Genomic DNA, 23,474 nt, shown 5'->3' on the forward strand with positions numbered 1-23,474 from the left:
TCTTTCCACTCGGTGCTGTGCTCTACATGACACAATCCAAGAAATTCTCCTTAAAATATTAGTTTTAAATTATTAGTCTTAAAAAAATAGTTTTTCCTGTGATAGACTGGCAACCTGTCCAGGGTGTACCTGTCCACCTCTTACCCCATGAGAGCTGGGGTAGGTCCCCCCCCCCCCCCCCCCCATCTCGATGACACTGAAATAGATAGATGCATATTGTTTTCCAAATTGTATTTCCAGGATATTGACATTTCAAGAGCAGCAAATATGCCCTCCTGAAAACTTATATTTATCACAGCAGATGGAATGAACAGTCACACAGTGTTTATATCTTTGCAAAAGGTCAAAACAGAAACTAAAAAGACTATAAAAAAGAGTATTTAATAAAATGTGGTTAGAATTTTTTTTTGGATGTGTAGCATGTTATATTAAAAGCCCCCCCATGCTTGCTGCTTCTCCAAGCCCCCCCAATGTTTTAAGTGAACATGTACGTAAGGATATATGTGAACATACTGCTTACTATTTAAAATATGTCTAATCTCTACCATAAAAGAACACACTTTGTTCTTCTGTTTTCATTGTCTCTGTCCTCTGTCCATCTGAGTCACATCTGGCAAGGTGTCTTCTTCAAAGTATCTACCTAAAGAGAAGAAAAAAGTAATCAAAAATGTTTAGGATTAATTGGACTTTGGATACAATTACCTAAGATGAACTTTTATTGAATATATTCTATTTTATTACAAACATTTTTTTAAGCATCTGATTCTTCCATTAGAATAAACTAAAATGCAGGACTCACTTCCAGTTTTCAAACTGAAAACTAAAAGTGACACTCCTTTAGCAAGTTAATCATTAATGGTTAACTGTCTTCCTGGAATGCTAAACGTCTTCCTGGAATGGTCAATATTTAGGGGAAGTAGGTGCTTTTATTTCCTTTTGTATTTCCTTTTCCTGATCCATGACTGAGCACATGAACGCAATAGCCAGAATGCCTCTTGTTTTATTCACTGTGTTATCTATGTGCATTCATTAAAGTACAGTGAAAATACACTTACTGAGTCTTCTTCCTTTCAAGCATTTTTTTGACCCATGGAGCTTTGGGGTCCAGACAAACTTTCTGCCCATCCTTCTTGAGAGTAGCACTGCCGGATCAAAGATAGATATGAAACATCAGATACAGACATGTGGTTTGAGTGTTTTATGAGGGCAAATTGACAGAATAACTCTTGTGACTTGCATAATCTCAGTGTCTTTGCAGTGGGAGCTTGCAGGGTTCATCTCCACTGCTCCGATGTAACGTCCAATGGGCCTTTTCTCCTTATTGATGCATCGGCATCTAAGTCCAATACCTGAGGCTTTTAAATACAGCAGAGAGAGAGGCACAGACACAAACAAGGTTAAGCATGTAGCCACTTGCAAAATGCAGGTCAAAATCCTGCATGTGACAAAAATGAGTCTGCTGCTGGCATTAGGTGTCAAATCTACATTTCCAAGAGAAAACTGTTTTTGTATTTTCAGCTGTAGTTCAGTTACACTTACCTTCATGGACGGTCAGGAAAACCAGGAGGGCCACAATAATGGTAGGCATCTCTGCTGCAAATCTAAACTCGGCAGTCTCAGAAAAACAACATATTTGAAGGATGTGGTTAGCCAGTAAACTCTGCCTTCTCCACTGCAGCTGTAATGCAAGTCTGCTCTGCAGCCCTTTTTTCTCTCTTTACTCCCTCCTTCCAAAGACCCCCCCCCCCAATAGTTATCACTGAATAAACAGTGTCTCTCTTTAATTAGGGATTCCTGGGTTTCTGTAAAGATAGCAGTAAACCCCAAATTATAAACAACTGGTATTTTGTTCACTGTTAGTGAACTTTCTTTAAAAAAAAAAAACTGAGCCTTTGGTGGATAAATATCAGGAATCTGTCCTAAATTAACCTTATGTTGAGAGGAAAAAACATTGAAACCCTTAAAGCTTTTTTTTGCAGCAGAGTGCCAGTAAATGACACTAGCAAGTTATCTGGAACCAGGATGTCTCTACCAAATCAAAGATCTTATAAGACCTTATTTTAAACTTTTGGATTCTTTTCTTTATAAATTCAAAAGTCCATGCATGTGCAGAAGAAAATATTTTAATGTGTAAATACACATAGATGAGAGCAATTTTTCAGTGTAAATGTACAGTACCAGTATGTCCAAACTTTTGACTGGTACTGTAACTAAAACTAGCACAAATCTGTTAATGTTCAGGGACACATAAATCAGAAGGCTGCAGATACAAATTAATACTTGTCAAACAGTAGGAGGTTATGACAAACCAGTGGGGCTCCCCTGGCATGATACTTAATGTCAGACAGATGGTATTACACGTGTCAAATATGTATTGCTGGACCACTTACCCTGAGACAGATACCCCAGATCAAAGTTTTCAAAGTTTCTGTTTCTTTTTTAAACTTCCTGAAATTTTCCAGATTCTCCAGGGAATGACTACATTTAAGCTGTAAAGGAGGCAAACTATATTGTAAGCATACAGTGTTCTTTTTAACAAGATTCCAACCCCTATCCAGTTAAACAGAACCATTTGCTATTTTACACTCAAACTGAAGCATGCATTTGTAAAAACAGCACACTAATGTTTCAAGCATTCCTGTCAGCTTACATGAAGAGAACAATGCAGAGAGGGTAAATGACAAGGGAATGATTCACTCCAGATTTTCCCAGCTCGAGCTTTTTAATCCTCAGAATCTTTTGCTCTTAGTATCAGTGCAGTATCTACTGCACACTGTGGAAAACCTGTACACTGCACTATTTGCACGATCTATAGTTGGGGTCAGAGGTTTACATACACTCATCTTGATTTTTCAATTTTTCTGAGTATTGGTCAATCACAATGAGTGCTGTCAAACAAATCCTTTTTGTGCTATTAAAGAGAAACCACCAGCTGGAGTCAATCAGGATCACTAATGAGAAGTTAATAGTCCATGGCCTATTAACATGGCCATGTATTTACTTTGTGTTTCTTGTATTTCTGGTGTACAACTAACTCTCCTGAATGTCCACATTTCACAGAAAGGGGCCCCAAAGCTTTTCAAACATTTTTTTGTTTGTCTTTCAGACCCCCCCCCCCCCCCCCCCCAAAAAAATTGCTACTATTATTTAAAATATAAAAAACAGAGGTTATTTAATGTTGATTCATTTTCACCACAGTTATGATCTTCTGGGTACAAACAAAGTCAACAAAATTTAGCATCTAGTGGAAGTTCTTTTGAAATACACTTCCCGTATGTCACTTGGACTTCTTCACAAAATATTTAGTCTTTCTACACTCCCCTCCAAAAGTACTGGACCAGTGAGGTCAATCCCTTCATTTTTGCTGTAGACTAAAAACATTTGGGTTTGACATAAAAAAAAATCAATATGAGACAAAAGAACAACATCTCAACTTTTATTTCCTAAGAATCTCAAGACTTCTGGAGGGGAGTGCACATGGCCTAAATGGTGAAATATGCTCTGTCAGCATCTGTGCATTTAATACATATGTCTAGTATATTTCTAATATAACAATTTAACTTTGCAGGGGTTATACAGTACTGTACAAACCAAAATGAAAATATAGTATTGAAGGTAAAAACAGAGACCTTACAATTCTAAAAATCTTAAACATTTGGTATGACCACCTTTATTCTGGTGGCCTTCCTGACCATCACTGCAGGTAACAGTGCCTGAGCTCTCATGAAGTAGACTTCAGGAAATGTTCTCCAGGCTTCTTGAAGGACATTCAAATCTCTTCTTTGGATGTTGGCTGTGTTTTGTTCCATTCTCTGTCAAGATGATCCCACACTGCTTCAGTAATGTCGAGGTCTAGGCTCTGGGGAGGCCAGTCCATGACTGATAATGTTCTATTGTGTGTTTTCTTGCTTTTAGAGCATTGCCAGTGTTTTTGGGATCATTGTCATGCTAATCAGATGTTTTCCAGATTGTATTGCATGGTGGTTCATAATCTGATGGTACTTTTGTTGCATTCATAATTTCAAACCACGTCAAAGCCTCCACCGAGTTTTACATAGAACTGTGGACATTCACTTATGTACCTAATTATGATTTGAACCAAAAATTTCAAATTTGGATTCACCACTCCATAAAATCTGTTGCCACTGATTTTCAGTCCAGCTCTTCTGTAATTTGGCACATCACAGCCTTTCCTTAAGAATGGCTTCTTGACAGCCACCCATCCATTGAAACCATATCTGATTCTCTTCTTCTTTTGCTCTCCACGTGTCCAGTTTCCTCAGTTTTTTTTAAAAAGACACACTGCATCACCCTTTGCAGCCAATAGCTCTTTGAGAATCACCTTGTGGGTACAAAAATATTATTTTGTGCCTGTCAACCTGTTATGTCATTGGCCTTTTTCATAGATTCAACTAAAGAAATGGGAACAAATTATGTGTTTTAAATTTATGACAGGTTGCTTGTAAAATGCCTGAAAGATACAATTTCAGGTCGGTTCTTTGTTAAATTGTCTGTTACAGTATGTGTAGACAACACTGATTCATCTCTTGAGTTGGGTGCCTTTTTTATGCTTGAATGATAGGTCAGTGTTAAGTGGCTTAACACACAAAAAAACATTCCTTTGAAAATGCTCACATATGAAGACCTGACTGAAAATGTGTGAAAAGGCAGCCAGTGTCCAAAGGAAAACTTTGAAACACTCTCAGAAACCCTGGAGAACTAATGCTCAAGAACACTTCAAAAGAATTGGAAGAAACAATATATAAAAGGGGTGGCTCAAGGCTTTTGCACAACCAACTCGACAAAGGGCAAGGGGACACCCAAATAATACACACACAAGCCGGATAATGAGGAGAGAATGGAGACAGCTGGGGAGAACAGGTGTAGTGGAAATGTATATTTTTCTTTACATGCTTCACCTCCAATGTGCAAATTTGTATTAAATGAAAATCACACAGTTGATGGGAATATCAGTGCACTACATGAAGTCAGAGGTTTACACACGGTTTTACTATTCATTCTGAGGGAACATGACCATACATGCCATACTTGAGAACAATCCATCCCGCAGTTGTTGTCAGATCTCATTAAGCAAACCCAAAAGTGTACCTGCTACCAGTATGGGAACAGGTACTGTAATTCTAGCAGACAATAAGACATTTCACAAGACAGCCAAAACTTGACTGCTAGCCTAAAAATTAGTAGAGACCATTCTCTCCTCTTGTACCTACACTAAGTGACACGACAGTTCCATGCAGTATTTGTTTAGATATTTCAGAATTGACCTTGGTGGGTTGACAGTGTCAGTCATCTTTTCACAGTAATTCTTGGTTAGAAGGTGTTAAAAATAAAAAAAACATTTCTCATTATCCACCTACACATTGTCTGAGTTTGATTTATTGAGTTTAAGGGGCTTTTTTGTCTATATTTAAGTTTAAATTGGGTCAAAATTAGGTTTTGGAAGTTTTTTATGAATCACGCTGTCAGAGAAAAATTTCTTATACTTCCTCTTAATTGCATAAGAGTTCAGTTACTTTTCCTGTGTGTGTGTGCGTGTGCCGGTGTGTGTCCAGTTCCTGTATTTTGCATGTGTGTGTGTGTGTGTGTGTGTGTGTGTGTGTGTGTGTGTGTGTGTGTGTGTGTGTGTGTGTGTGTGTGTGTGTGTATGCATCCTTAAAATTGGTTTTGCTCTACAAAATGAAGTCTTGAAGTTGTCTTTGTTAAGTACAGGAAAAAGGAAATAGTATAAATGCACAGAGTTGAAATTTTCTTTTAACTTCATGAAGTAAATTTCTAACATTTGCTGGTGTCACATGCTGCCAATCATCCTTTCTTCACATGTCTCACTACATATGTCACTTTTAATTTCAGCATTGTAGTGGTTAAGTTAGAAACTTTCCTGTGAGGTTTATCACATGCTCTATATTTGACCATAACTACTTTCTGTTTCTATGTAGTTGAGGCAGATGTGATCACAAAAGGATATATATGTTTCTGGATGAGATTTGGTCATAGCTTCCAGTCTTTCTGAGAATCAAAATTCTTTCTTTCTTTTCACAAAAAAAAAAAAACCTAACTAAAACTAGAATAAAATGTCTGTGATTTTAGAGGACAGACTTTTGCCCTCTGTTAAAAACACAAAAAAGGAAAAGCGTTCAGTCAGCATATATCACTTAAGTGAAGCAATGATAAACAAATGAATGTGTCAAAAGCACAAATCTTTCTCTGTTGTTCACTTACTTACTTCTGCTTTGTGAGAGTGGCTGAGTTGACGTCATGTTGCCAGACATGCTTGAACTTGATAGGATTGCATTAGACTTAAGTCTCATGAAAATTCTTGGCAAATCACTCACAGTAGTTCAGGAATTTTCAAACATAAAAGTAATGTGCCGTTTGATGATCATCATAATTGCCTTGCAAAATAACACAAATGTAATCCAGGATGCATGAATGCCAGAAGTTTAGTGTTAACCATATCCGTGTTGGAAAAGGACTTTCCGTATTTTTTTAATATATATATATATATATGCATTTTTTTCTATAATGCATATTTAGCAGGTGTACTTGATTGGCATGTAGACAGCATTCCCATTTTTTAAATCCAGGAGTGACACTGCCTTTACTGAGGAAGCAAAGAAATAAAAATTGTTTTAGAGTAAAAATATTGTAGCTTCCATAAGACTTGTTCATTTATTGTATATGTTTTACTCATGAATTTGGCTTATCTTGCATTTTCCCAATTTCCATTAAGTTCTATGAAAACAATGCAAAAGGAGCAACTTTCATACTAATCAAATTATGAGTCATAAGGACTTACTATTAGATTATTAGATGTTTTTTTCTATTTCTTTTCTATATGCAGCAGTGCCTTCAGGGCAGTCTGTGGGTGCTTTCTTAATAAGCAGATATCTGAGTATGTGAGAGACATGCCAACATCAAGTGCATGAAGTGACTCTTGGTTAGATAGATTCTGCTTTCTGAAGGTGAAATCTTAGATGACAAAACCTAAAGCTAACATTCATCATCAGTCATTCAAAAATTGCATCCAAGCGTAGATTTTATTGCATGCCATCTGTGAATCAGTTACGACTTGGTCAATCTTTAGTGCAAGGGTTGGTGCAATAGAGAAATGCGAATGTAGCTGTATAATTGAAAAAATTTGCCCCAAGCATTCCTGTGGCATCAGTTGATTATTACAGAGTTTTAGTCACAGTGTTTTCCACGACAGTGTTATATGTGACAAATCTTGCTGTCTTGATAAAGCAGACATTAGTATAAGAGTCCTTAGTGTAAATTCCCACAAAAGGGCTGAAAATCCATTCTTGCGCAATCAGCAAGCAGTGACTCACTTCAAGGCAGCTTTAAAAGCAGAGCCTCTTCAGTGCTAGGTTCAAACAGCAGGCAAGCTGAACCCAGAGAAGGGAGAGGACGAAGGGAACTGAAGAGAGACAAACAGAGTAGAAGAAACAACAAATAGCTGTTGCAGTATAGTGCTTCAGGCTTTGCTAGCTCTCAGAAGAACATTCTTATCTTTCATTGATAATTAGTGCAGAATTTCTAAAAGTCAAAATGAGAAGCAGCAGAATCATTGTCAGCTCCATCGTGGTGCTCTTGGCTTTCCTGGCCATCAGTGAAGGTAAGCTTTTGTTTGCCATTTAATGGTTTAATGTAACATTAATGAGCAATTCCATTTCTCCTGTCCTCTGTCATTGCATTAAGTGTTTTCAGCATGCATTTTGTGACCACATGCAACTGGTCTCTCCTTACAGGAATGGGGGTAGAGCTGCACTGCCGCTGCATCATGACAGAAAGTAAACCTATCGGCCGCCACATTGAGAAAGTGGAGCTGATTCCTCCCAACTCCCACTGTGAGGAGACTGAGATCATGTAAGAGCCAAAGCCTTCTTCCCATCTCAATAGTGATAATGTTGGTAGATTTTGTCACTGCGACTTGTTGGCTTTAGCATGAGTTCTGTACCTAAACATCTCTTTTCACTGTTTTATGTTGCAGTGCCACACTGAAAAGGACAGGTGAAAAAGTTTGCCTGAACCCTGAGGCTCCTTGGGTGAAGAAAGTGATCAACAAGATCATGTCCAGGTAAGATTTTACCTAAAAGTACACCAACACAATAGTTTATCTTTTAATAGTAAATAGACCCTAAAAACAGTCCGGTGATTCTAGTAGTGCAATGATGGCTATGTATCAAACAATGTTGGAATCCACTTTTGACACCCAAAATAATTGTTCCTTATTGTTTCTTGTCTTAGCAATGGAAAGATCTGAAGATACACAAGAGATGTCCTTCATGAATGAGCTTTTGTTGACCAACCAAAACTGCCAAAAAGTGTTCCTTTGATCAAACGATCATCTATTCTATCACCACATAGCATTCCCTTGAAAAACTGTTGAAAATAACTGAATTTTTGTTTGTATCAAACACCTTATTTGTTACTTTAGTATCCTGCTCTATTTGTATGTCATGCAGACAGGAAGGCTACTCCTATTTTCTTGCCTTTTTTTTTGTGATATTTATGTATTTATGTTTATAAGTGTCTAAATTCAGTTTTGTATTTATAGAATAAAATGTCAACTTGAAATTGTTTTGTTTGCCCTTTCTTATATATTATAGGTTGAATGACCTTTTAAAAATGTAGTCAGAAAAATGACAATATTGAGACTGTCAACTTCTATCAGTTGTTACATGTTAGAAGTTGAGCAGTCAGTTCTGGTACTTATTCTGCATAGAAATATTCCCTTTGAATGGTATATCAACATACATGACATTAAGACACTGTTATTACTGAATCCCAGCTAGACACGTTTTTTTGTTGTTGGCCACAAGCCAAAATTGCCTCAAAGGGTAATCACCTTTTCAGAGATATGCGTCGCAATCTGCTTCTCAGTTTTCTTCTCAGCCCCTGCTGACTTTTTACCAGGCCACATTCTTGCTAAAATCTCCCCCTTTCTATTAAGCACATGTCCTTGGCCAGTTTCCTTCCTGCTCTTATCATCTGACTGTCCCACCAGTTCCCATTTTTCATCAGCCCTCCAGTTTCTTGAGCTCTTCTAGCCTGCATTTCACTCCCTAATCAGTCTTGCATTTTACAGTTAGGTTCATAGATTTTTGGACAGTGGCTTCTTTTATTTTTATTTTGCCCCGGTGCACCACCACAGCGGATCAATAAAACAATCAAAATGTGACTGAAGTCCAATCTCCAATCTCACTGTACATCCTGTATAATGACAATAAAGGCATTCTATTTTATTCTATTCTATGTGCAGACTTTTGGCTTTAATTTAAGAGTTTGCCAATTATATTGCAATAACTTTAGGAATTACAGCCGTTTTAAAACACAGTCCATGGCAATTGTCTGCCAATTGTTTAAACGGATAAAAGATCTGGAGTTGATTCCAAGTTTTGAACTTGCATTTGGTACATTATGTTCCCAAAAGTATTCACTCATCCACCCAAATCATTGGATTCAAGTGTTCTAATCACTACCATGGTCACAGGAGTATGCAATCAAACACCTAGGCAGGCACACACACACACACACACACACACACACACACACACACACACACACACACACACACACACACACACACACACACAAGGGAGACAAGGGGCAAAGACTGAGCCCAACAACCCCCCACCTCCATCCAACCTTGCCTCCTGCAACCCCACCCCACAGACCCGGCGCCCAGAGTAAGTGCCAGGCTAAGCCCAGCAGGAGTAAAGGCAGGCTCAGGGGACTCACTCAAGGATCCTAGGAGAGGCAGAAACCATGGTGTGAAGACAATTGAAACTGTTATAGCTGCAAGAATGGAATGTCATTCATGTTCATATGCATATACTATTTGCCAAGAGTCTTGTCTTCCTTCACATGCATATGAACATGAATGTCATTCATGTTCATATGCATGTGAAGGAAGACAAGACTCTTGGCAAATAGTATATCTTTTCACTGGATTTCTAAATGAGGTCCAGGCAGATGTGGATGAAAGCAAAGGCTGACAACTAAGCTGAAAAAACAAAATAAACCTATGAAAAGAAAGGAAAAACATTAAGACTGCCCAAATCAACAATCTAGCACAGTTTTCCCAGGAATGAACTGAGCAACATCAAAAGGCCTGAAACCCAACAGATGACAACTAAAACTAAACTAAAACAGCAGAGATAATCTGAAGGTGTTATTTGACACCATTAGTAATATTGTTGCTCCTTCTCCTCCTGCAGTTTAAATTTTTTTGAATGAAGATTGTAATAATTTTCTTTCTTTCCTGGTAGAGAAAAAAAAATCAGTAATGTAAGGAATAATAATCCCACATCAGGATCTTCATTGTCTGTTCCTGCTCCAGCTCAGCCTGTTATTATAGAGAGGTTGTCACCTGTTTCTTTACCTGAGCTGTAAAAATTAGTGGACTCAGTGAAAGCATCTTCCTGTTCTCTTGACATTTTACCTGCATCTCTGTTCAAAAATGTCTTTTGGTGTATTAATCTTTGTGTGCTCACTATAATTAACACTTCGCTGGTCTTTGATCAAGTCCCTGCTTATTTTAAGAAAGCTGTCATTCACCCACTTTAAAAAAAAAATCCAAGGTCAGCCCTTTTATTTTCAGTAGCTACAGACAATTTCAAAATTACCATTTTTTGCTAAGGTCTCAAAAAGGTTTTAGCTAAGCAGTTCACAGCCATTCTGGAAAAATACAATATTCTTGATAAATTTCAATCTGGTTTTCATAGAGCTCATTCTACGGAAACAGGTCTTTTTGTTTCCAGTGACATTTTGATGCAAAGTCATGCATGTTTTGCTGATGCTGGAACTTACTTCTGTTTTTGATATTGTTGAGAAACTGGGTGGGTGTATCTGGGTCTGCTTTGGAGTGGTTCGTGTCATATCTATTGGAACAATGCTTTTCTGTGGCTGCTTCTGGGTACAGGCCCTCTTCCACTGTTGCCTGTGGAGTGCTACAAGGTTCTGTTTTGGGGCCCTTACTGTTTTAGTTATATTTGTTGCTTCTACAGCATATCCTGAGCACCTGTGAGGACATTTCTCATCACTGCTATGCTGGTGATGTTCAGTTGTATATCTCTTTTAAGCCCGCAGATGTTTCTAAGCTACAGATGCTTCTATCAAAAGTTGAAGAGAATGTTCTCCACCATAATGAAGAAAAAACTGAAATCCTTGTTTGTGCTCCTGACAAATTTGTGCCTAGGATAAAGGAAGCTCTTGGTCCCCTTGCCACATTTGTGATATTTTTTTTTATTAGGAACCTTGGGGTAACCTTTGACTCTGCTTACACTCTGAATGTTTATGTCAAATCTCTGGTTCACTCTTGTTTTTTTCCATTTAAGAAATATTGCTAAGGTAAGCCCAATTGTGTCACACTCTAAACTGGAGATTGTTATTCAGGCATTTATCTCATCAAATTTGGATGACTGTAACACATTGTTTACTTGTCTAAACAAAAATTTCTTGGAACATCTTCAAGTTGTTCAGACCACTGCTGTGATGCTTCTGACAAAGTCTTACAAGTACTCTCATGTTTTACCGTTGCTGATCCAGCTGCACTGGCTCCTATTAAATTCAGGCCCACTTTAAGATTGCAACACTGCTGGTATTTGTTTAGACTCTCTCGCTCCAGTTGATCTTTCAGAGTTAACTTAAATAGTTACTTACCCCAAACCAGCATGTTTATTAGATCCCATTCCTACTAGACTCTTCAAAGAAGTCTTTCCAGTTATTGATGCTTCAGTCTTAAAAATGATCAATCTGTCTTTATTAGTTGGCTATGTACCACAGACCTTCAAGGTGGCTGAAATTAAACCGCTACTTAAAAAGCCATCACTGAAACAGCATTAGTGAAGGTTACAAATGATCTTCTCACAGCCTCTGACAGTGGACTCATCTTTGTTCTTGCTCTGTTGGATCTCAGTGCAGCTTTTGATACTGTTGACCATAACATTTTATTACAGAGATTAGAGCTTGCTATAGGTATTAAAGGTACTGCACTGCCATGGTTTGAATCACATTTATCTAATAGACTCCAATTTGTTCATGTAAATGGGGAGTCTTCTTCACACACTAAGGTTAGTTATGGAGTTCCACAGGGTTCTGTGCTAGAACCAATTTTATTTGACCAGGATATGTCCTTCAATGCACATATTAAACAAATATGTAGGACTGCTTTTTTGCATTTGCGCAATATTTCTAAAATTAGAAACATCCTTTCTCAGAGTGATGCTGAAAAGCTAATTCATGCATTTATTACTTCTAGGCTGGACTATTGTAATTCATTATTATCAGGCTGTCCTAAAAGCTCCCTGAAAAGCCTTCAGCTGATCCAAAATGCTGCAGCTAGAGTACTGACAGGGACTAGAAAGAGAGAGCATATTTCTCCCATATTGGCTTCTCTTCATTGGCTCCCTGTTAAATCTAGAATAGAATTTAAAATTCTTCTCCTCACATACAAGGTCTTGAATAATCAGGCACCATCTTATCTCAAAGACCTCATAGTACCATATCACCCCAACAGAGCACTTCGCTCTCAGACTGCTGGCTTACTTGTGGTTCCTAGGATACTTAAGAGTAGAATGGGAGGCAGAACCTTCAGCTTTCAGGCGCCTCTTCTGTGGAACCAGCTTCCAGCTAGGATTCGGGAGACAGACACCCTCTCTATTTTTAAGATTAGGCTTAAAACTTTCCTTTATGATCAAGCTTATAGTTAGGGCTGGATCAGGTGACCCTGAACCATCCCTTAGTTATGCTGCTATAGGCGTAGTCTGCTGGGGGGTTCACATAATGCACTGCTTCTTCTCATTCACCTTATTTACTTTGTTTATACTCCACTCTGCATTTAATCATTAATTGATATTAATCTCTGGCTCTCTTCCACAGCATGTCTTTTCTCTCCCCTCAGCCCAACCGGTCGCGGCAGATGACTGCCCCTCCCTGAGCCTGGTTCTGCTGGAGGTTTCTTCCTGTTAAAAGGGAGTTTTTCCTTTCCACTTGCTTGCTCATAGGGGGTCGTTTTGACTGTTGGGTTTTCTCTGTATTATTGTAGGGTCTTTACCCGCAATACAAAGCGCCTTGAGGCGACAGTTTGTTGTGATTTGGCGCTATATAAATAAAATTGAATTGAACTGAATTGAATTGAATTATACATGCTTCCCTTAGGCAGTACTATTAGAAAGTATTGCATAAATTTTCATTGTTATGCAGATGATACCCAGCTTTATCTATTAATGAAGCCAGATGACACACATCAATTAGTTAAAGTGCAGGAATGTCTTAAAGACATAAAGGCCTGATGATCTCTAATTTCCTGCTTCTAAATTCAGATAAAACTGAAATTCTTGTACTCGGCCCCACAAATCTTAGAAACATGGTGTCAAACCAGATATTTACTCTGGACAGCATTACTTTGGCCTCCAGTAATGCTGTGAGAAATCTTTGAGTCATTTTTGACCAGGATACTGTCATGGTCCTGGGCCGGTGGCCCAGTGTTTTATGTTCCTTTTGTATAGTTCTGTTTTGTTACATCTCTGTGTAAGTGTCATGTTACTTCCTGTCTTATTTTGGTAGTGTCTTGTTTCTTGTTCAGCATGTTTAATTTTGCTTCCCCTTGTCTCGTTAGCGTCATTGTGTTCAGCTGTGCTCCTTGCTGTTTCCACTTCCCTCATTATTCCCCGGTATATTTAAGTCCTGTGTTTCCTATGCTTGTTGTCGTGTCCTAATTGTCATTTGGTCTCCTGCTGTGTGTTCTGTTTTTGCCTTATATCTGGACTATAGGTCAAGTAACTTTTTTGTTATTCTGCACCTGAGTGAATAAAGCTTTAAGTTAATTTAAGCTTCCCGTCTGGCATATCCTGCATCGGGTCCTCTTTCCTGCCTGCCACACAGCCATTACATGACAGATACAAGGTCTTAAATAATCAGGCCCCATCTTATCTCACAGACCTTATAGTCCCATATCACCCAAATAGAGCACTTCGCTCTCAGACTGCTGGCTTACTTGTGGTTCCTAGGATACTTAAGAGTAGAATGGGAGGCAGAGCCTTCAGCTTTCAGGCCCCTTTCTGTGGAACCAGCTCCCAGTTTGGATTCGGGGGACAGACACCCTCTCTATTTTTAAGATTAGGCTTAAAACTTTCCTTTTTGATCAAGCTTATTGTTAGGACTGGATCAGGTTATGCTGCTACAGGCCTAGGCTGCTGGGGGGTTCCCATAATGCACTGTTTCTTTTCATCCACCTTATTTACTTTGTTAATACTCCACTCTGCATTTAATCATAATTATTATTAATTTCTGGCTCTCTTCCACAGCATGTATTTTGTCCTGTCTCTCTCCTCTCAGCCCAACCGGTCGCGGCAGATGACTGCCCCTCCCTGAGCCTGGTTCTGCTGGAGGTTTCATTCTGTTAAAAGGGAGTTTTTCCTTCCCACTGTCACCAAGTGCTTGTTCATAGGAGGTCATTTTGACTGTTGGGTTTTCTCTGTATTATTGTAGGGTCTTTACCCACAATACAAAGTGCCTTGAGATGACTGTTGTGATTTGTCGCTATATAAATAAAATTGAATTGAATTGAATTGAAGATTCTGGCTTTGACTTTTAGAGCTGTTCATGGATAAGCACCAGCTTACATCAGTGAACTTTTACAACAATTCGTCCCCACCAAGTCCTACTTGTTTTACATCATACAAGGCTGAAGACTACAGAGACAGAGTTTTTGCCACACTGGCTCCCCAGTTCTGGAACTCTACCTTTGAGCTTGATTCAGTAGTTTCTTTTTAATAACAGCTAAAAACTCCTCTTTTTAGACTTGCATGTGGTTAATCTTTTTTTTTTCCTGTTATGCTCTGCTGTTATGTTGTCAAGCACTTTGTGGTGTTGGTCTTGAGAGGTGCCATATGAATAAAAAATTTACTTTACTTTTTTTTTTTTTTTTTACTAAAATGGATGCATTTTAATTATTACATATAAAACCAAAGGCAGGGAGATCCACAAACAAGCAGCAACTGAAGGTGGCTAAAGTAAAGGCCTAGCAGAGCATCTCAAGGGAGGAAACAAAGCATCTGGTGATGTCCATGTGTTCTAGACTTCAGCCAGTCATTGACTACAAAGGATTTTCATCCAAGTATCAAGAACAGTCCTTATATTAATTTGTCCAGTTTCTATTTAATGATCCTTCCAACCTTCCACTGAGACCATTTCTGATGAGGCTTCAGTGAATAGTCACCAGACCAACTAAAGGGCAAGATACATCTCTCAGGTCCTGTGTCAGGTCTTTGCTAGATTTTTTCCCCTGTTTATATAATTTTCAGAGACTGTTTATCTGCTGTAGATAGATCTTTTGGGTCTGCCACATCTTTTTTCCTCCATGTGTCCAATTTACTCAATTTTTTGAACAACTCACCACACACCAGACTATGATATGCCAATTTTTCAGTTAATACAGCAATGTAGCTCTGTGTAAATCACTTCGATGCTGCAAAATAGAATTTTATGCCTGTCAAACTGTGTTATCTTTGGTCTTTTTCATAGATTCAAGACATGGACATGGAGACATGGAAACAAACTATGCGTTTTTGGGACAGGCTGCTTGCAACAAAGTCCCCAATGATAAAATTTAAAATTGCTTCTTTCTTAAATTGTCTGTTGTGTCTAGATACAGCAGTGATTCATTTCTTGAGTTGTTTGTGCCACTGTGTCAAAGAAATATGCATTGTTTGACACTAGAAGGCTGTTGTTTATCTTAAATTTCATCAAGTGCCTCAATCAACATTAATTTTGTTACATGTAACCCCATACTAAGAGAGTGACTTCAGCAAAGTCCAATTGCAACATCTGAACTGAAGAGTGCAGTCCTAGGATCAGCTGAGATACTGTGCAGAACCCTCCTGCTCTCTGGCATACAGTATGCATAACTAATCAAGACTTGCATAGGATGTAAAAATAAACTAAATGATAACCAAGCATCAACTTCACTTTTCCATAATTTGCCAGTAGTGCCACAACTGTTTTGTCACTGATGCTTCACAACCAATCATCAGTAAATCAACAATTTGAAAAAAAAACAAAACAGTATGAACCGGTCATTCACCTTTTATCCAACAGTTTAAGTGGATGTGACCTTAATTTTCAGTAGTAAATTTTTATTTTCAGAATGGTATTACAAATACGTAAAAATACTTATGCATCCAAATCCTGTTAATATTTACCATAGTGCATTTATTATTAATGTTGTTATTTTTGTTTGCCATTGGCTTGCGTGAGGATGCGGGCAAAGGGGCGGGACTGAGACCACAGTCGGGGGTAGGTGCGGTAGTGCGGCGTACGATACGTGCAGAAAGACTCACAGCACAGGACAGATACGCATAGGAGATACCGAAATGCACACAAAATGCTGCGTCCACGAGCTGTGACAAGCCACTGGATGTGAAGAAAATAAAGGACCAGCTGACGAAAACGCCGGAAGTTCTTGCCTCCAGACTGAAACGCTCGCGTAGGCTGCGTTTCTGCCGCAGAAATCATTCCACTAGAGCTCTTGTCGATGCGCTTTAGCTCTGCATGAGTCCCTTCGTTTGGTTTGCATATTCAGAACAAAACCGGGCGGTGCTGACTGTGTGTGGTATATACAGTTTGTGAGTGCACCTTATCCACGTCTCCGCACACCCCTTGGCACCTCCTTCAGGATGGCGTTAACGATCTGCACGAGATTCACTGACGAATATCAGCTGTTCGAGGAGCTGGGGAAGTAAGTGAACGTGTTTTTTTTTTCTTTTTGTTTTTTTTTTTTAATCAACTGGCATCACCCCTCTGTGAAATGTCACCTTGTTACGTAATAGTCCGCCTTGGTTTAGGGACGCGGATTTCAGGCTGAGTGCGTTTTTGTGAGTGTGCTTGTGTGCACTGCTGATAAGTGTAGCCATGAAGCCTGATGCAAAGGGCTAAATACCCTCTGATGTATATCATGCCGGCTTGTGCGATGGCATCCTATTTGTTTTAATCTAACATTTGATGCCCTGCTTACGTTTTGCGCTTACGAAAGAAGATGCGTATAGAGCGTGTCGTCATCCCCCTCCATCCTGTGTGGGCTCTGATGTTGCATTTCGACCTTAGAGGTACCACAGCAGGGCGAGGGGCTCTTTTTTTTTTTTTAAAGCTAAACCAGGGTAAAATACATTGCTGTGCGTGAAAGACAGATTTGGTAAAACACCCCTCCCTTTCTATCTCGAGCCCCCCCCCCCCCCCCCCCCAAAAAGTCCTCCTCCTCCTCCTCCCTCGTGATACACACTCAGTAATGCGACAGCAGACCATGTAGGCGAGATGGAGATTGCACACTCCACGGCCAAGCAACCGAGCCGTGATCACTCATAGACCCAGGCAGGGAATTCCTCACCCTTGAGAGAGAGAAACAGGTGGCGAGAAAGATCCGCGTCCCCGCATGTGTGCACACCTTTGTATGTGCTTGTTAAGGTGGCCCCCTTGGTTTATATGAAAACGTGTGCGTGTATGTTCGCGGTCATGCAGCCGAATGACCTGCAGTCTGGTCAGCAACCGATAATCGGTGTACACACTCCAAGATGTCTGCAGTCTGTGTTGACTTTTACTGAAAGCACAAAGAGGTACGAGAATGTCCCTCCTCATCCCCCCAAAAGCTGTCGCTTAACATTTTACTGGAAGAACTGATATCCTAAAGGAAACCTGGATTTCAAGTGAGGAGCAGGAAGTCTTCCCCAAAGCCACTGTCCCCCTTCTTTTATGATCCTCTGCAGCATTCATCGTGCACCATCTGGCATTAATAATACACCCATATTGCTTTTTCTAATACTTTTTAATTCACTGATACTGATAAGCACAAGTTTACCGACACAGACAGTAGACAGAAGTCTATGGTATTTTTACAATGTAATAACATAAAATAGATTTTATTTATATTTAGCATTACAGATGAAAAACTTAAAGGAAATGTGGCACAAATATCGCCAATTTAACCGCATGTTTGCACTATTTATCTCAACTACAGCAAAATATGCTTTACTTTTTTTTTTTTTTTTTAAATAATGCTACACACATTTTGGTTTTTAGATGTCTTTCTTGTCCAAACGACTTTTGTTTTGTCATTATTTTTATTCTAGAAGGAACTAAATTAAAAGACTCTTGCTGTGTAAGCTGTCACAGAAAAGATTTAAGTCTGCATTAATTTCTGTTACTTTTAAACTGTATATAAAATATAACAGTCTGTTGTTGTACACCAATAAATTGGATTTGCATAGAGTTTCAGTTAAATGAAAAAAATAATTAAAATAAAAAACAGCAATATTGTTCACAAAAAGAAGTGTTCTGATTTACGCAACCGGATTAATATATATAAAATGTCAGTGTAATAACAAAAATACAGCATTTTAAATCAAAACCGCTGTCCAGACATTGATGACAGAAGTCTTATATTAGTCTGTTAGTGTATCTCTTCACCAAGACTGTTTTCATCTTTAAGCATTTTTTACATAGTTGCACACTCAGATGGTCTGTGCCAAACACTGACAGTGTATTATATTTATATTTGGAACTATATGTGCTGTAGGCATTTTCACTGTGCAGTTACTGTACATTTTGTCCCGTAGGGTTGTGCAGATGCACTTGACATATGCGTGTAACAGTGCCATGCGACTCAACCATACTGGACAGTCAACTAAAATTCTTATGTAACATGTTATGCTATGATTATTTCCTTTAACAAATCCCTATAAATGAGAGGTAAGCTTTAGTGGCAGGCTGGGCTCTCGACAAGATGTTAGGTAACATGTTTATGGTACACATTACTGTATGCTCAGCATCCAGTCATAAACTGGACACAAGAGACAAGAGTCAGTTATTTCTCATAAAATTGATTTTTATCAAATAATATGATGTACAATTAGAAGTAAAGTAAGTGAAATGCCAGAGTTCTTTTGAGATAATGGCTGCTCTCAGCATTATCTTTCTTTGCAATACTTCAAATTCTTCCTGATGTCTCTGATGTTGTGTGGAATTAGACTGGAGTTTTTCTGCAGAGGAGAACATTTTATTGTTAAGAAAAGGCATGGATAGACAGAGAAAGAGCTTGAGTTGCAAAGCTGCAGGCATGGCTGCAGTGCTGAGCAGATCTGAGGCAGGTGGACCACTCCTTGGCTGCATTTAGATATGAGAGATGCAGCACTCTGCTCCACTCCTTCTTCAAATATAGCTGACCTAGTTTTTTGATCTTCGTACAGTACCAGTCAAAAGTTTGGACACACATTCAAATTCAGTGATTTTTTTTTTTTTTTTAAATTGTTGTTTGCATTATAGATTAATACTAAAGTCAGCCAAACTATGAAGAAATACATATGGGATTATTTAGTAAACAAAAAAGAAACAAAACAGAATGTTTTAGATTTTAGATTCTTCAAAAGTGGCACCTCTTTCTTAGATGACAACTTTGCACATCTTGGTATTTTCTCAGTCAGCTTTATGAGGTAGTCACCTGGAATGGCTTTCAGTTAACAGCTGCGCCTTGTCAAGAGTTAATTTCTAGAATTTCTTGCCCTCTTAATCTGTTTGAGACCATCAGTTGTGTTGTGAAGAGGTAGTGTTGGTATACAGTGAATAGCCCTAGCTGAGTAATGTTCTAATCAATATTGTGGCAAGAACTACTCAACTAAGTAAAGAAAAACAACAGTCCATCATTTCTTTAAGAAATGAAGGTCAGTCAATCCAAAAAATTTCAAGAACTTTCAAAGTCTCCTCAAGTGCAGTTGCAATGACCATCAGACGTTACAATGAAACTGGCTCTCATCGGGACCGCCCCAGGAAAAGAAGATCAAGAGTTCCCTCTCTTTCACAGGATAAGTTCATCAGAGGTACCAGCCTCAGAAACCACAAGTTATCAGCACCTCAGATAAGAGCCCACCTAAATGATTCATAGAGTTCAAGTAGCACACACGTCTCAACATCAACTGCTCACTGAAGACTGCGCGAATCTGGACTTTGTGGTCAAATTGCTGCAAAGAAGCCACTTCTAAGGAAGAACAAGAGGAAGAGAATGGCTTGGGCCAAGGAACACAAGGAACGGACATTAGACCAGTGGAAGTCTGTCCTTTGGTCTGTCCTTTGGTCTGATGAGTCCAAATTTGAGATTTTTGGTTCCAAACACCATGTCTTTGTAAGATGGCGAGCGGATGGTTCCTACATGTGTAGTTCCCACCGTGAAGTATAGAGGAGGAAGTGTGATGGTATGGGGGTGCTTTGCTGGTGACACTGTTGGTGATTTATTAAAAGTCCAACTTTAACTCACGCACACTTAACCAGCATGGCTACCACAGCATTCTGCAGTGACATGCCATCCCATCTGATTTGCACTTAGTGGGACCATCATTTGTTTTTCAACAGGACAATGACCCCAAACACACCTCCAGGCTATGTAAGGGCTATTTGACCAAGAAAGAGGGTGGTGGAGTGTTAAGTCAGATGACCTGGCCTCCACAATCACCTGATCTAAACCCAACTGAGACGGTTTCAGATGAGTTGGACCATAGAGTGAAGGCAAAGCAGCCAACAAGTGCTCAGCATGTCTGGGAACTCCAGGAACTCCTTCCAGACTGTTGGAAAACCATTTCAGGTGATTACCTCATGAAGCTGATCGAGAGAAGAGTGCAAAGCTGTAATCAAAGCAAAAAGTGTCTACTTTGAGGAATCTAAAGTCTAAAACATACTTTGGTTCGTTTAATGCTTTTAAGTTTACTACATGATTCCTAATGTGCTCTTCATAGCATGGATGACTTCAGAATGAATTTACAATGTAGGAAAAAAATAAAAACATTGAATGAGAAGGTGTGTCCAAGCTTTTGACTGGTACTGAAACTCCAGAGCAGCACGTGACTGAAACAAAAGAAGACTGGTTGGAATGTTTGCAGGTGCTAATGGGTGTAACGATTTAGACCAAGTGTACTGCAGGTGTGGTGTGTGAGTATCTGCATAGCCGGTGCAGCTAGATTTAGTACTACTGACTAGTGCTTTTTTTTTTACATTGAAATTTCACTATTGTTAATTAATGTTACTATAACATTAGCTGGGTGTTTGACAAAGCAAGCTTATTAGTTTGGACAGATGTATTTCAGTAACTTTAAAGTATATATATTTTTATGAAGTGAAAAACATAAGCTGCAACCTGACATTCATAGACTTAGTCAAGCCAGGCTTTTAACATTAAGCCCAGATTTTCTGAACCTGTTTCGAAATACTTCTTGTTGTATATCGACAGGTATGGCTTATATATTCAGAATAAATCACAAAGTATTTTTGTGTGCATGTCCATTTTAGGGGCGCCTTCTCTGTGGTCAGGAGGTGCGTAAAGATCTCATCTGGTCAGGAGTATGCTGCCAAAATTATCAACACTAAGAAGCTATCTGCCAGAGGTAGGAACCACAAACACATTCAAGCACATATGAAAACACAAGCTGAAACATTCCCTGAGTGTCGCTGACTTATGAGTGGATGAGCTGTGAGCATTGCTCCCTCTGAAACAGGCTTTAGGGCTCTGAAAGAGAACAAGTTTGCGTGTGTGTGAATGTATGTGTGTGAGGTTTAAACTCAGTGAGTGACTGACAGACAAGCACACAGAGGGGAAGAGACTCATCTGGATTTTGGATGATTACATTTTCTGTGTGCAGAAAAAACTGTGACTACATCTCAAGTAATATCTCATGCTGTGCTTGTTCTGTTGTACTTTTTGCAATGTGCAGTACTCTCTCCTTTTTGTGTTATTCGTATTTGCCCTTTGGTTTCTATGCAAATATTTGTCACATGCAACCTTGCACTTCTGTGTGCATGTGCGTGTGTTCCTTATTGATTCAGGACTCTGGCTGGTCTTGTTGTCCCAGGGGCAGATCTCTTGTGAAGCCGACCCAGTTCTTTCATATCCGTCACTGTAATTGTAGCTGCTGGCCTGGTTGCCTCAGGCTTGGGACACACACACACACACACACACACACACACACACACACACACACACACACACACACACACACACACACACACACACACACACACACACACACACACGTATGAGCTCATAAACACACATTCATACATGACCCAGGAGCCACTAAGAGTCTATCAGTGATTACTATCCAATGAATGTTGTGCCTTTACAGTTTCTCCTTTTCTTCAGCCAGTAGGTTTTGCTGCAGCATGTTTGTAATAACCAGCAACTGCTGTCTGCTGCACAAGGTATCAGAGTTCTGTACACGCGAACCAGGGCTTCTAAACTGTAAGTTAGTTTGTTTGAAATTAGCTTGGTTGGTGTATACATGTTATATATGTGTATACTTTATCTATGATGATACAAATTTGTGGCCTGTTATAGTTAGGGCCACCCCCTAATAGTAAATCAGATAGAAGAGACACAGAGTTTTGATTGGTTGTTGCAGAAAAAAACAAACAATAAAACAACACAAATTCCATAAAAGTAGCTAGAATCAGTCACTACACATAGTCAGTAGAAAGCATGGACATAACTTCCAGATTGGAAAAATAAAGCCAGTGTGGATGTGCCTTAAGCTGTGTGCTCGTCACACATTGCTTTGGAGCTGACAGCTAGTTGCTTTCAGATGTTCCAGCCTCCGGTTGCCTAGGTACCCCTCTAATGCATTGGCAATCAACGGTATCCTGTGCTCTCATTGGCAGTTGCCTCAAAGTTGAGAAAAGTTTCTCAGTACCTGCCCATAACTGTCCAGCGGTTATTTCGCCCATAGTTGCTTGAAGTTGCTGAATATTATTCATTTTCTATGGTCTCCAGTTGCCATGTCGCTACCAGTGTGGATGCAACTTTAAACCTGCATTTTATCCAATGACCAAAAAAATGGTGATGGCCGTGGCTGCAAAAAGACTTCTGGTCCTATAGAAGTCTATCTGTAAACAGCTTTATCATTAGTTAATGGGTTCTCTTACTCATTTTGTCTTTACTTTTCTACTCACTTTGGGTCACTTTGGGTTTTTTTTTTTTTTTTAAATATTGGTCATACTGTGTTTCAAAATGCAGGATTATCTGTTGTATTGCCATTGGCTGATGACTTAAGTAGCAAGTCACATCCAGTTTTTGAAACCAAGATAGTGACGGTGAAAACACTCATCTCATCTTTATAGACCAGTGGATGATGTCATGGTAGTTACGTGCATCTTTATATTCTGTATGTCACCATATCACTTAGACTAGGAATTAACTAGATATCTGTCTGGCTGCCTGTTTGTCACAGATAGAAAATATATTTCAGTTTTATTATGTAACAATATTGTGCAGCTCCTGATGAGTTACAAGGCTAAATTTCTTTAGTTAATGTTAAACTAAAGTGTTAAACAATTATTAAATACTTTGCTTAAAATTTCCATGGAAAACACTAGGCTTCTTCTGAGCTCACATTTGACTAATGCTGTGGCACTGGATATAT

The 23,474-nt window shown here is 39.0% G+C and overlaps 3 protein-coding genes and 1 pseudogene across 14 annotated transcripts in view; 2 read left to right on the forward strand and 2 right to left on the reverse strand.

Annotated features, from left to right (window-relative positions):
- Nucleotides 1-23,474, reverse strand: part of LOC115778080 (uncharacterized) — a 73,813-nt pseudogene that overhangs the window by 11,143 nt on the left and 39,196 nt on the right.
- On the reverse strand, nt 199-2,748 carry LOC115780189 (C-X-C motif chemokine 2-like). 2 transcript variants are annotated; one of them, XM_030729249.1, is made up of 6 exons: nt 2,651-2,748; nt 2,391-2,489; nt 1,540-1,615; nt 1,238-1,355; nt 1,056-1,142; nt 199-640 (listed from the first exon to the last, which is right to left on the reverse strand). In XM_030729249.1, exons 3-6 carry the CDS (start codon nt 1,586-1,588, stop codon nt 637-639), a joined length of 258 nt encoding a protein of 85 aa, XP_030585109.1. In that variant the 5' UTR covers nt 1,589-1,615; nt 2,391-2,489; nt 2,651-2,748; the 3' UTR covers nt 199-636. The 2 variants fall into 2 exon arrangements, with proteins under 2 accessions (XP_030585109.1, XP_030585099.1); XM_030729239.1 differs by lacking the exons at nt 2,391-2,489; nt 2,651-2,748 and having other exon boundaries at nt 1,540-1,675.
- On the forward strand, nt 7,405-8,598 carry LOC115780180 (permeability factor 2-like). The gene is made up of 4 exons (XM_030729227.1): nt 7,405-7,636; nt 7,770-7,887; nt 8,012-8,098; nt 8,269-8,598. Exons 1-4 carry the CDS (start codon nt 7,570-7,572, stop codon nt 8,282-8,284), a joined length of 288 nt encoding a protein of 95 aa, XP_030585087.1. The 5' UTR covers nt 7,405-7,569; the 3' UTR covers nt 8,285-8,598.
- camk2d2 (calcium/calmodulin-dependent protein kinase (CaM kinase) II delta 2) overlaps nt 16,329-23,474 on the forward strand; it is a 43,985-nt gene continuing 36,839 nt past the window's right edge. For all 11 annotated transcript variants that reach the window (XM_030729128.1, XM_030729197.1, XM_030729172.1 and 8 more), the window contains exons 1-2: nt 16,329-16,762; nt 21,349-21,443. In XM_030729128.1, coding sequence (XP_030584988.1) covers nt 16,701-16,762; nt 21,349-21,443 — 157 coding nt within the window. In that variant the 5' untranslated portion in view covers nt 16,329-16,700. The remainder of the gene's footprint in view (nt 16,763-21,348; nt 21,444-23,474) is intronic.

The sequence above is a fragment of the Archocentrus centrarchus genome, chromosome 1 (genome assembly GCF_007364275.1).
Source record: "Archocentrus centrarchus isolate MPI-CPG fArcCen1 chromosome 1, fArcCen1, whole genome shotgun sequence".
NCBI classification, from domain to species: domain Eukaryota; kingdom Metazoa; phylum Chordata; class Actinopteri; order Cichliformes; family Cichlidae; genus Archocentrus; species Archocentrus centrarchus.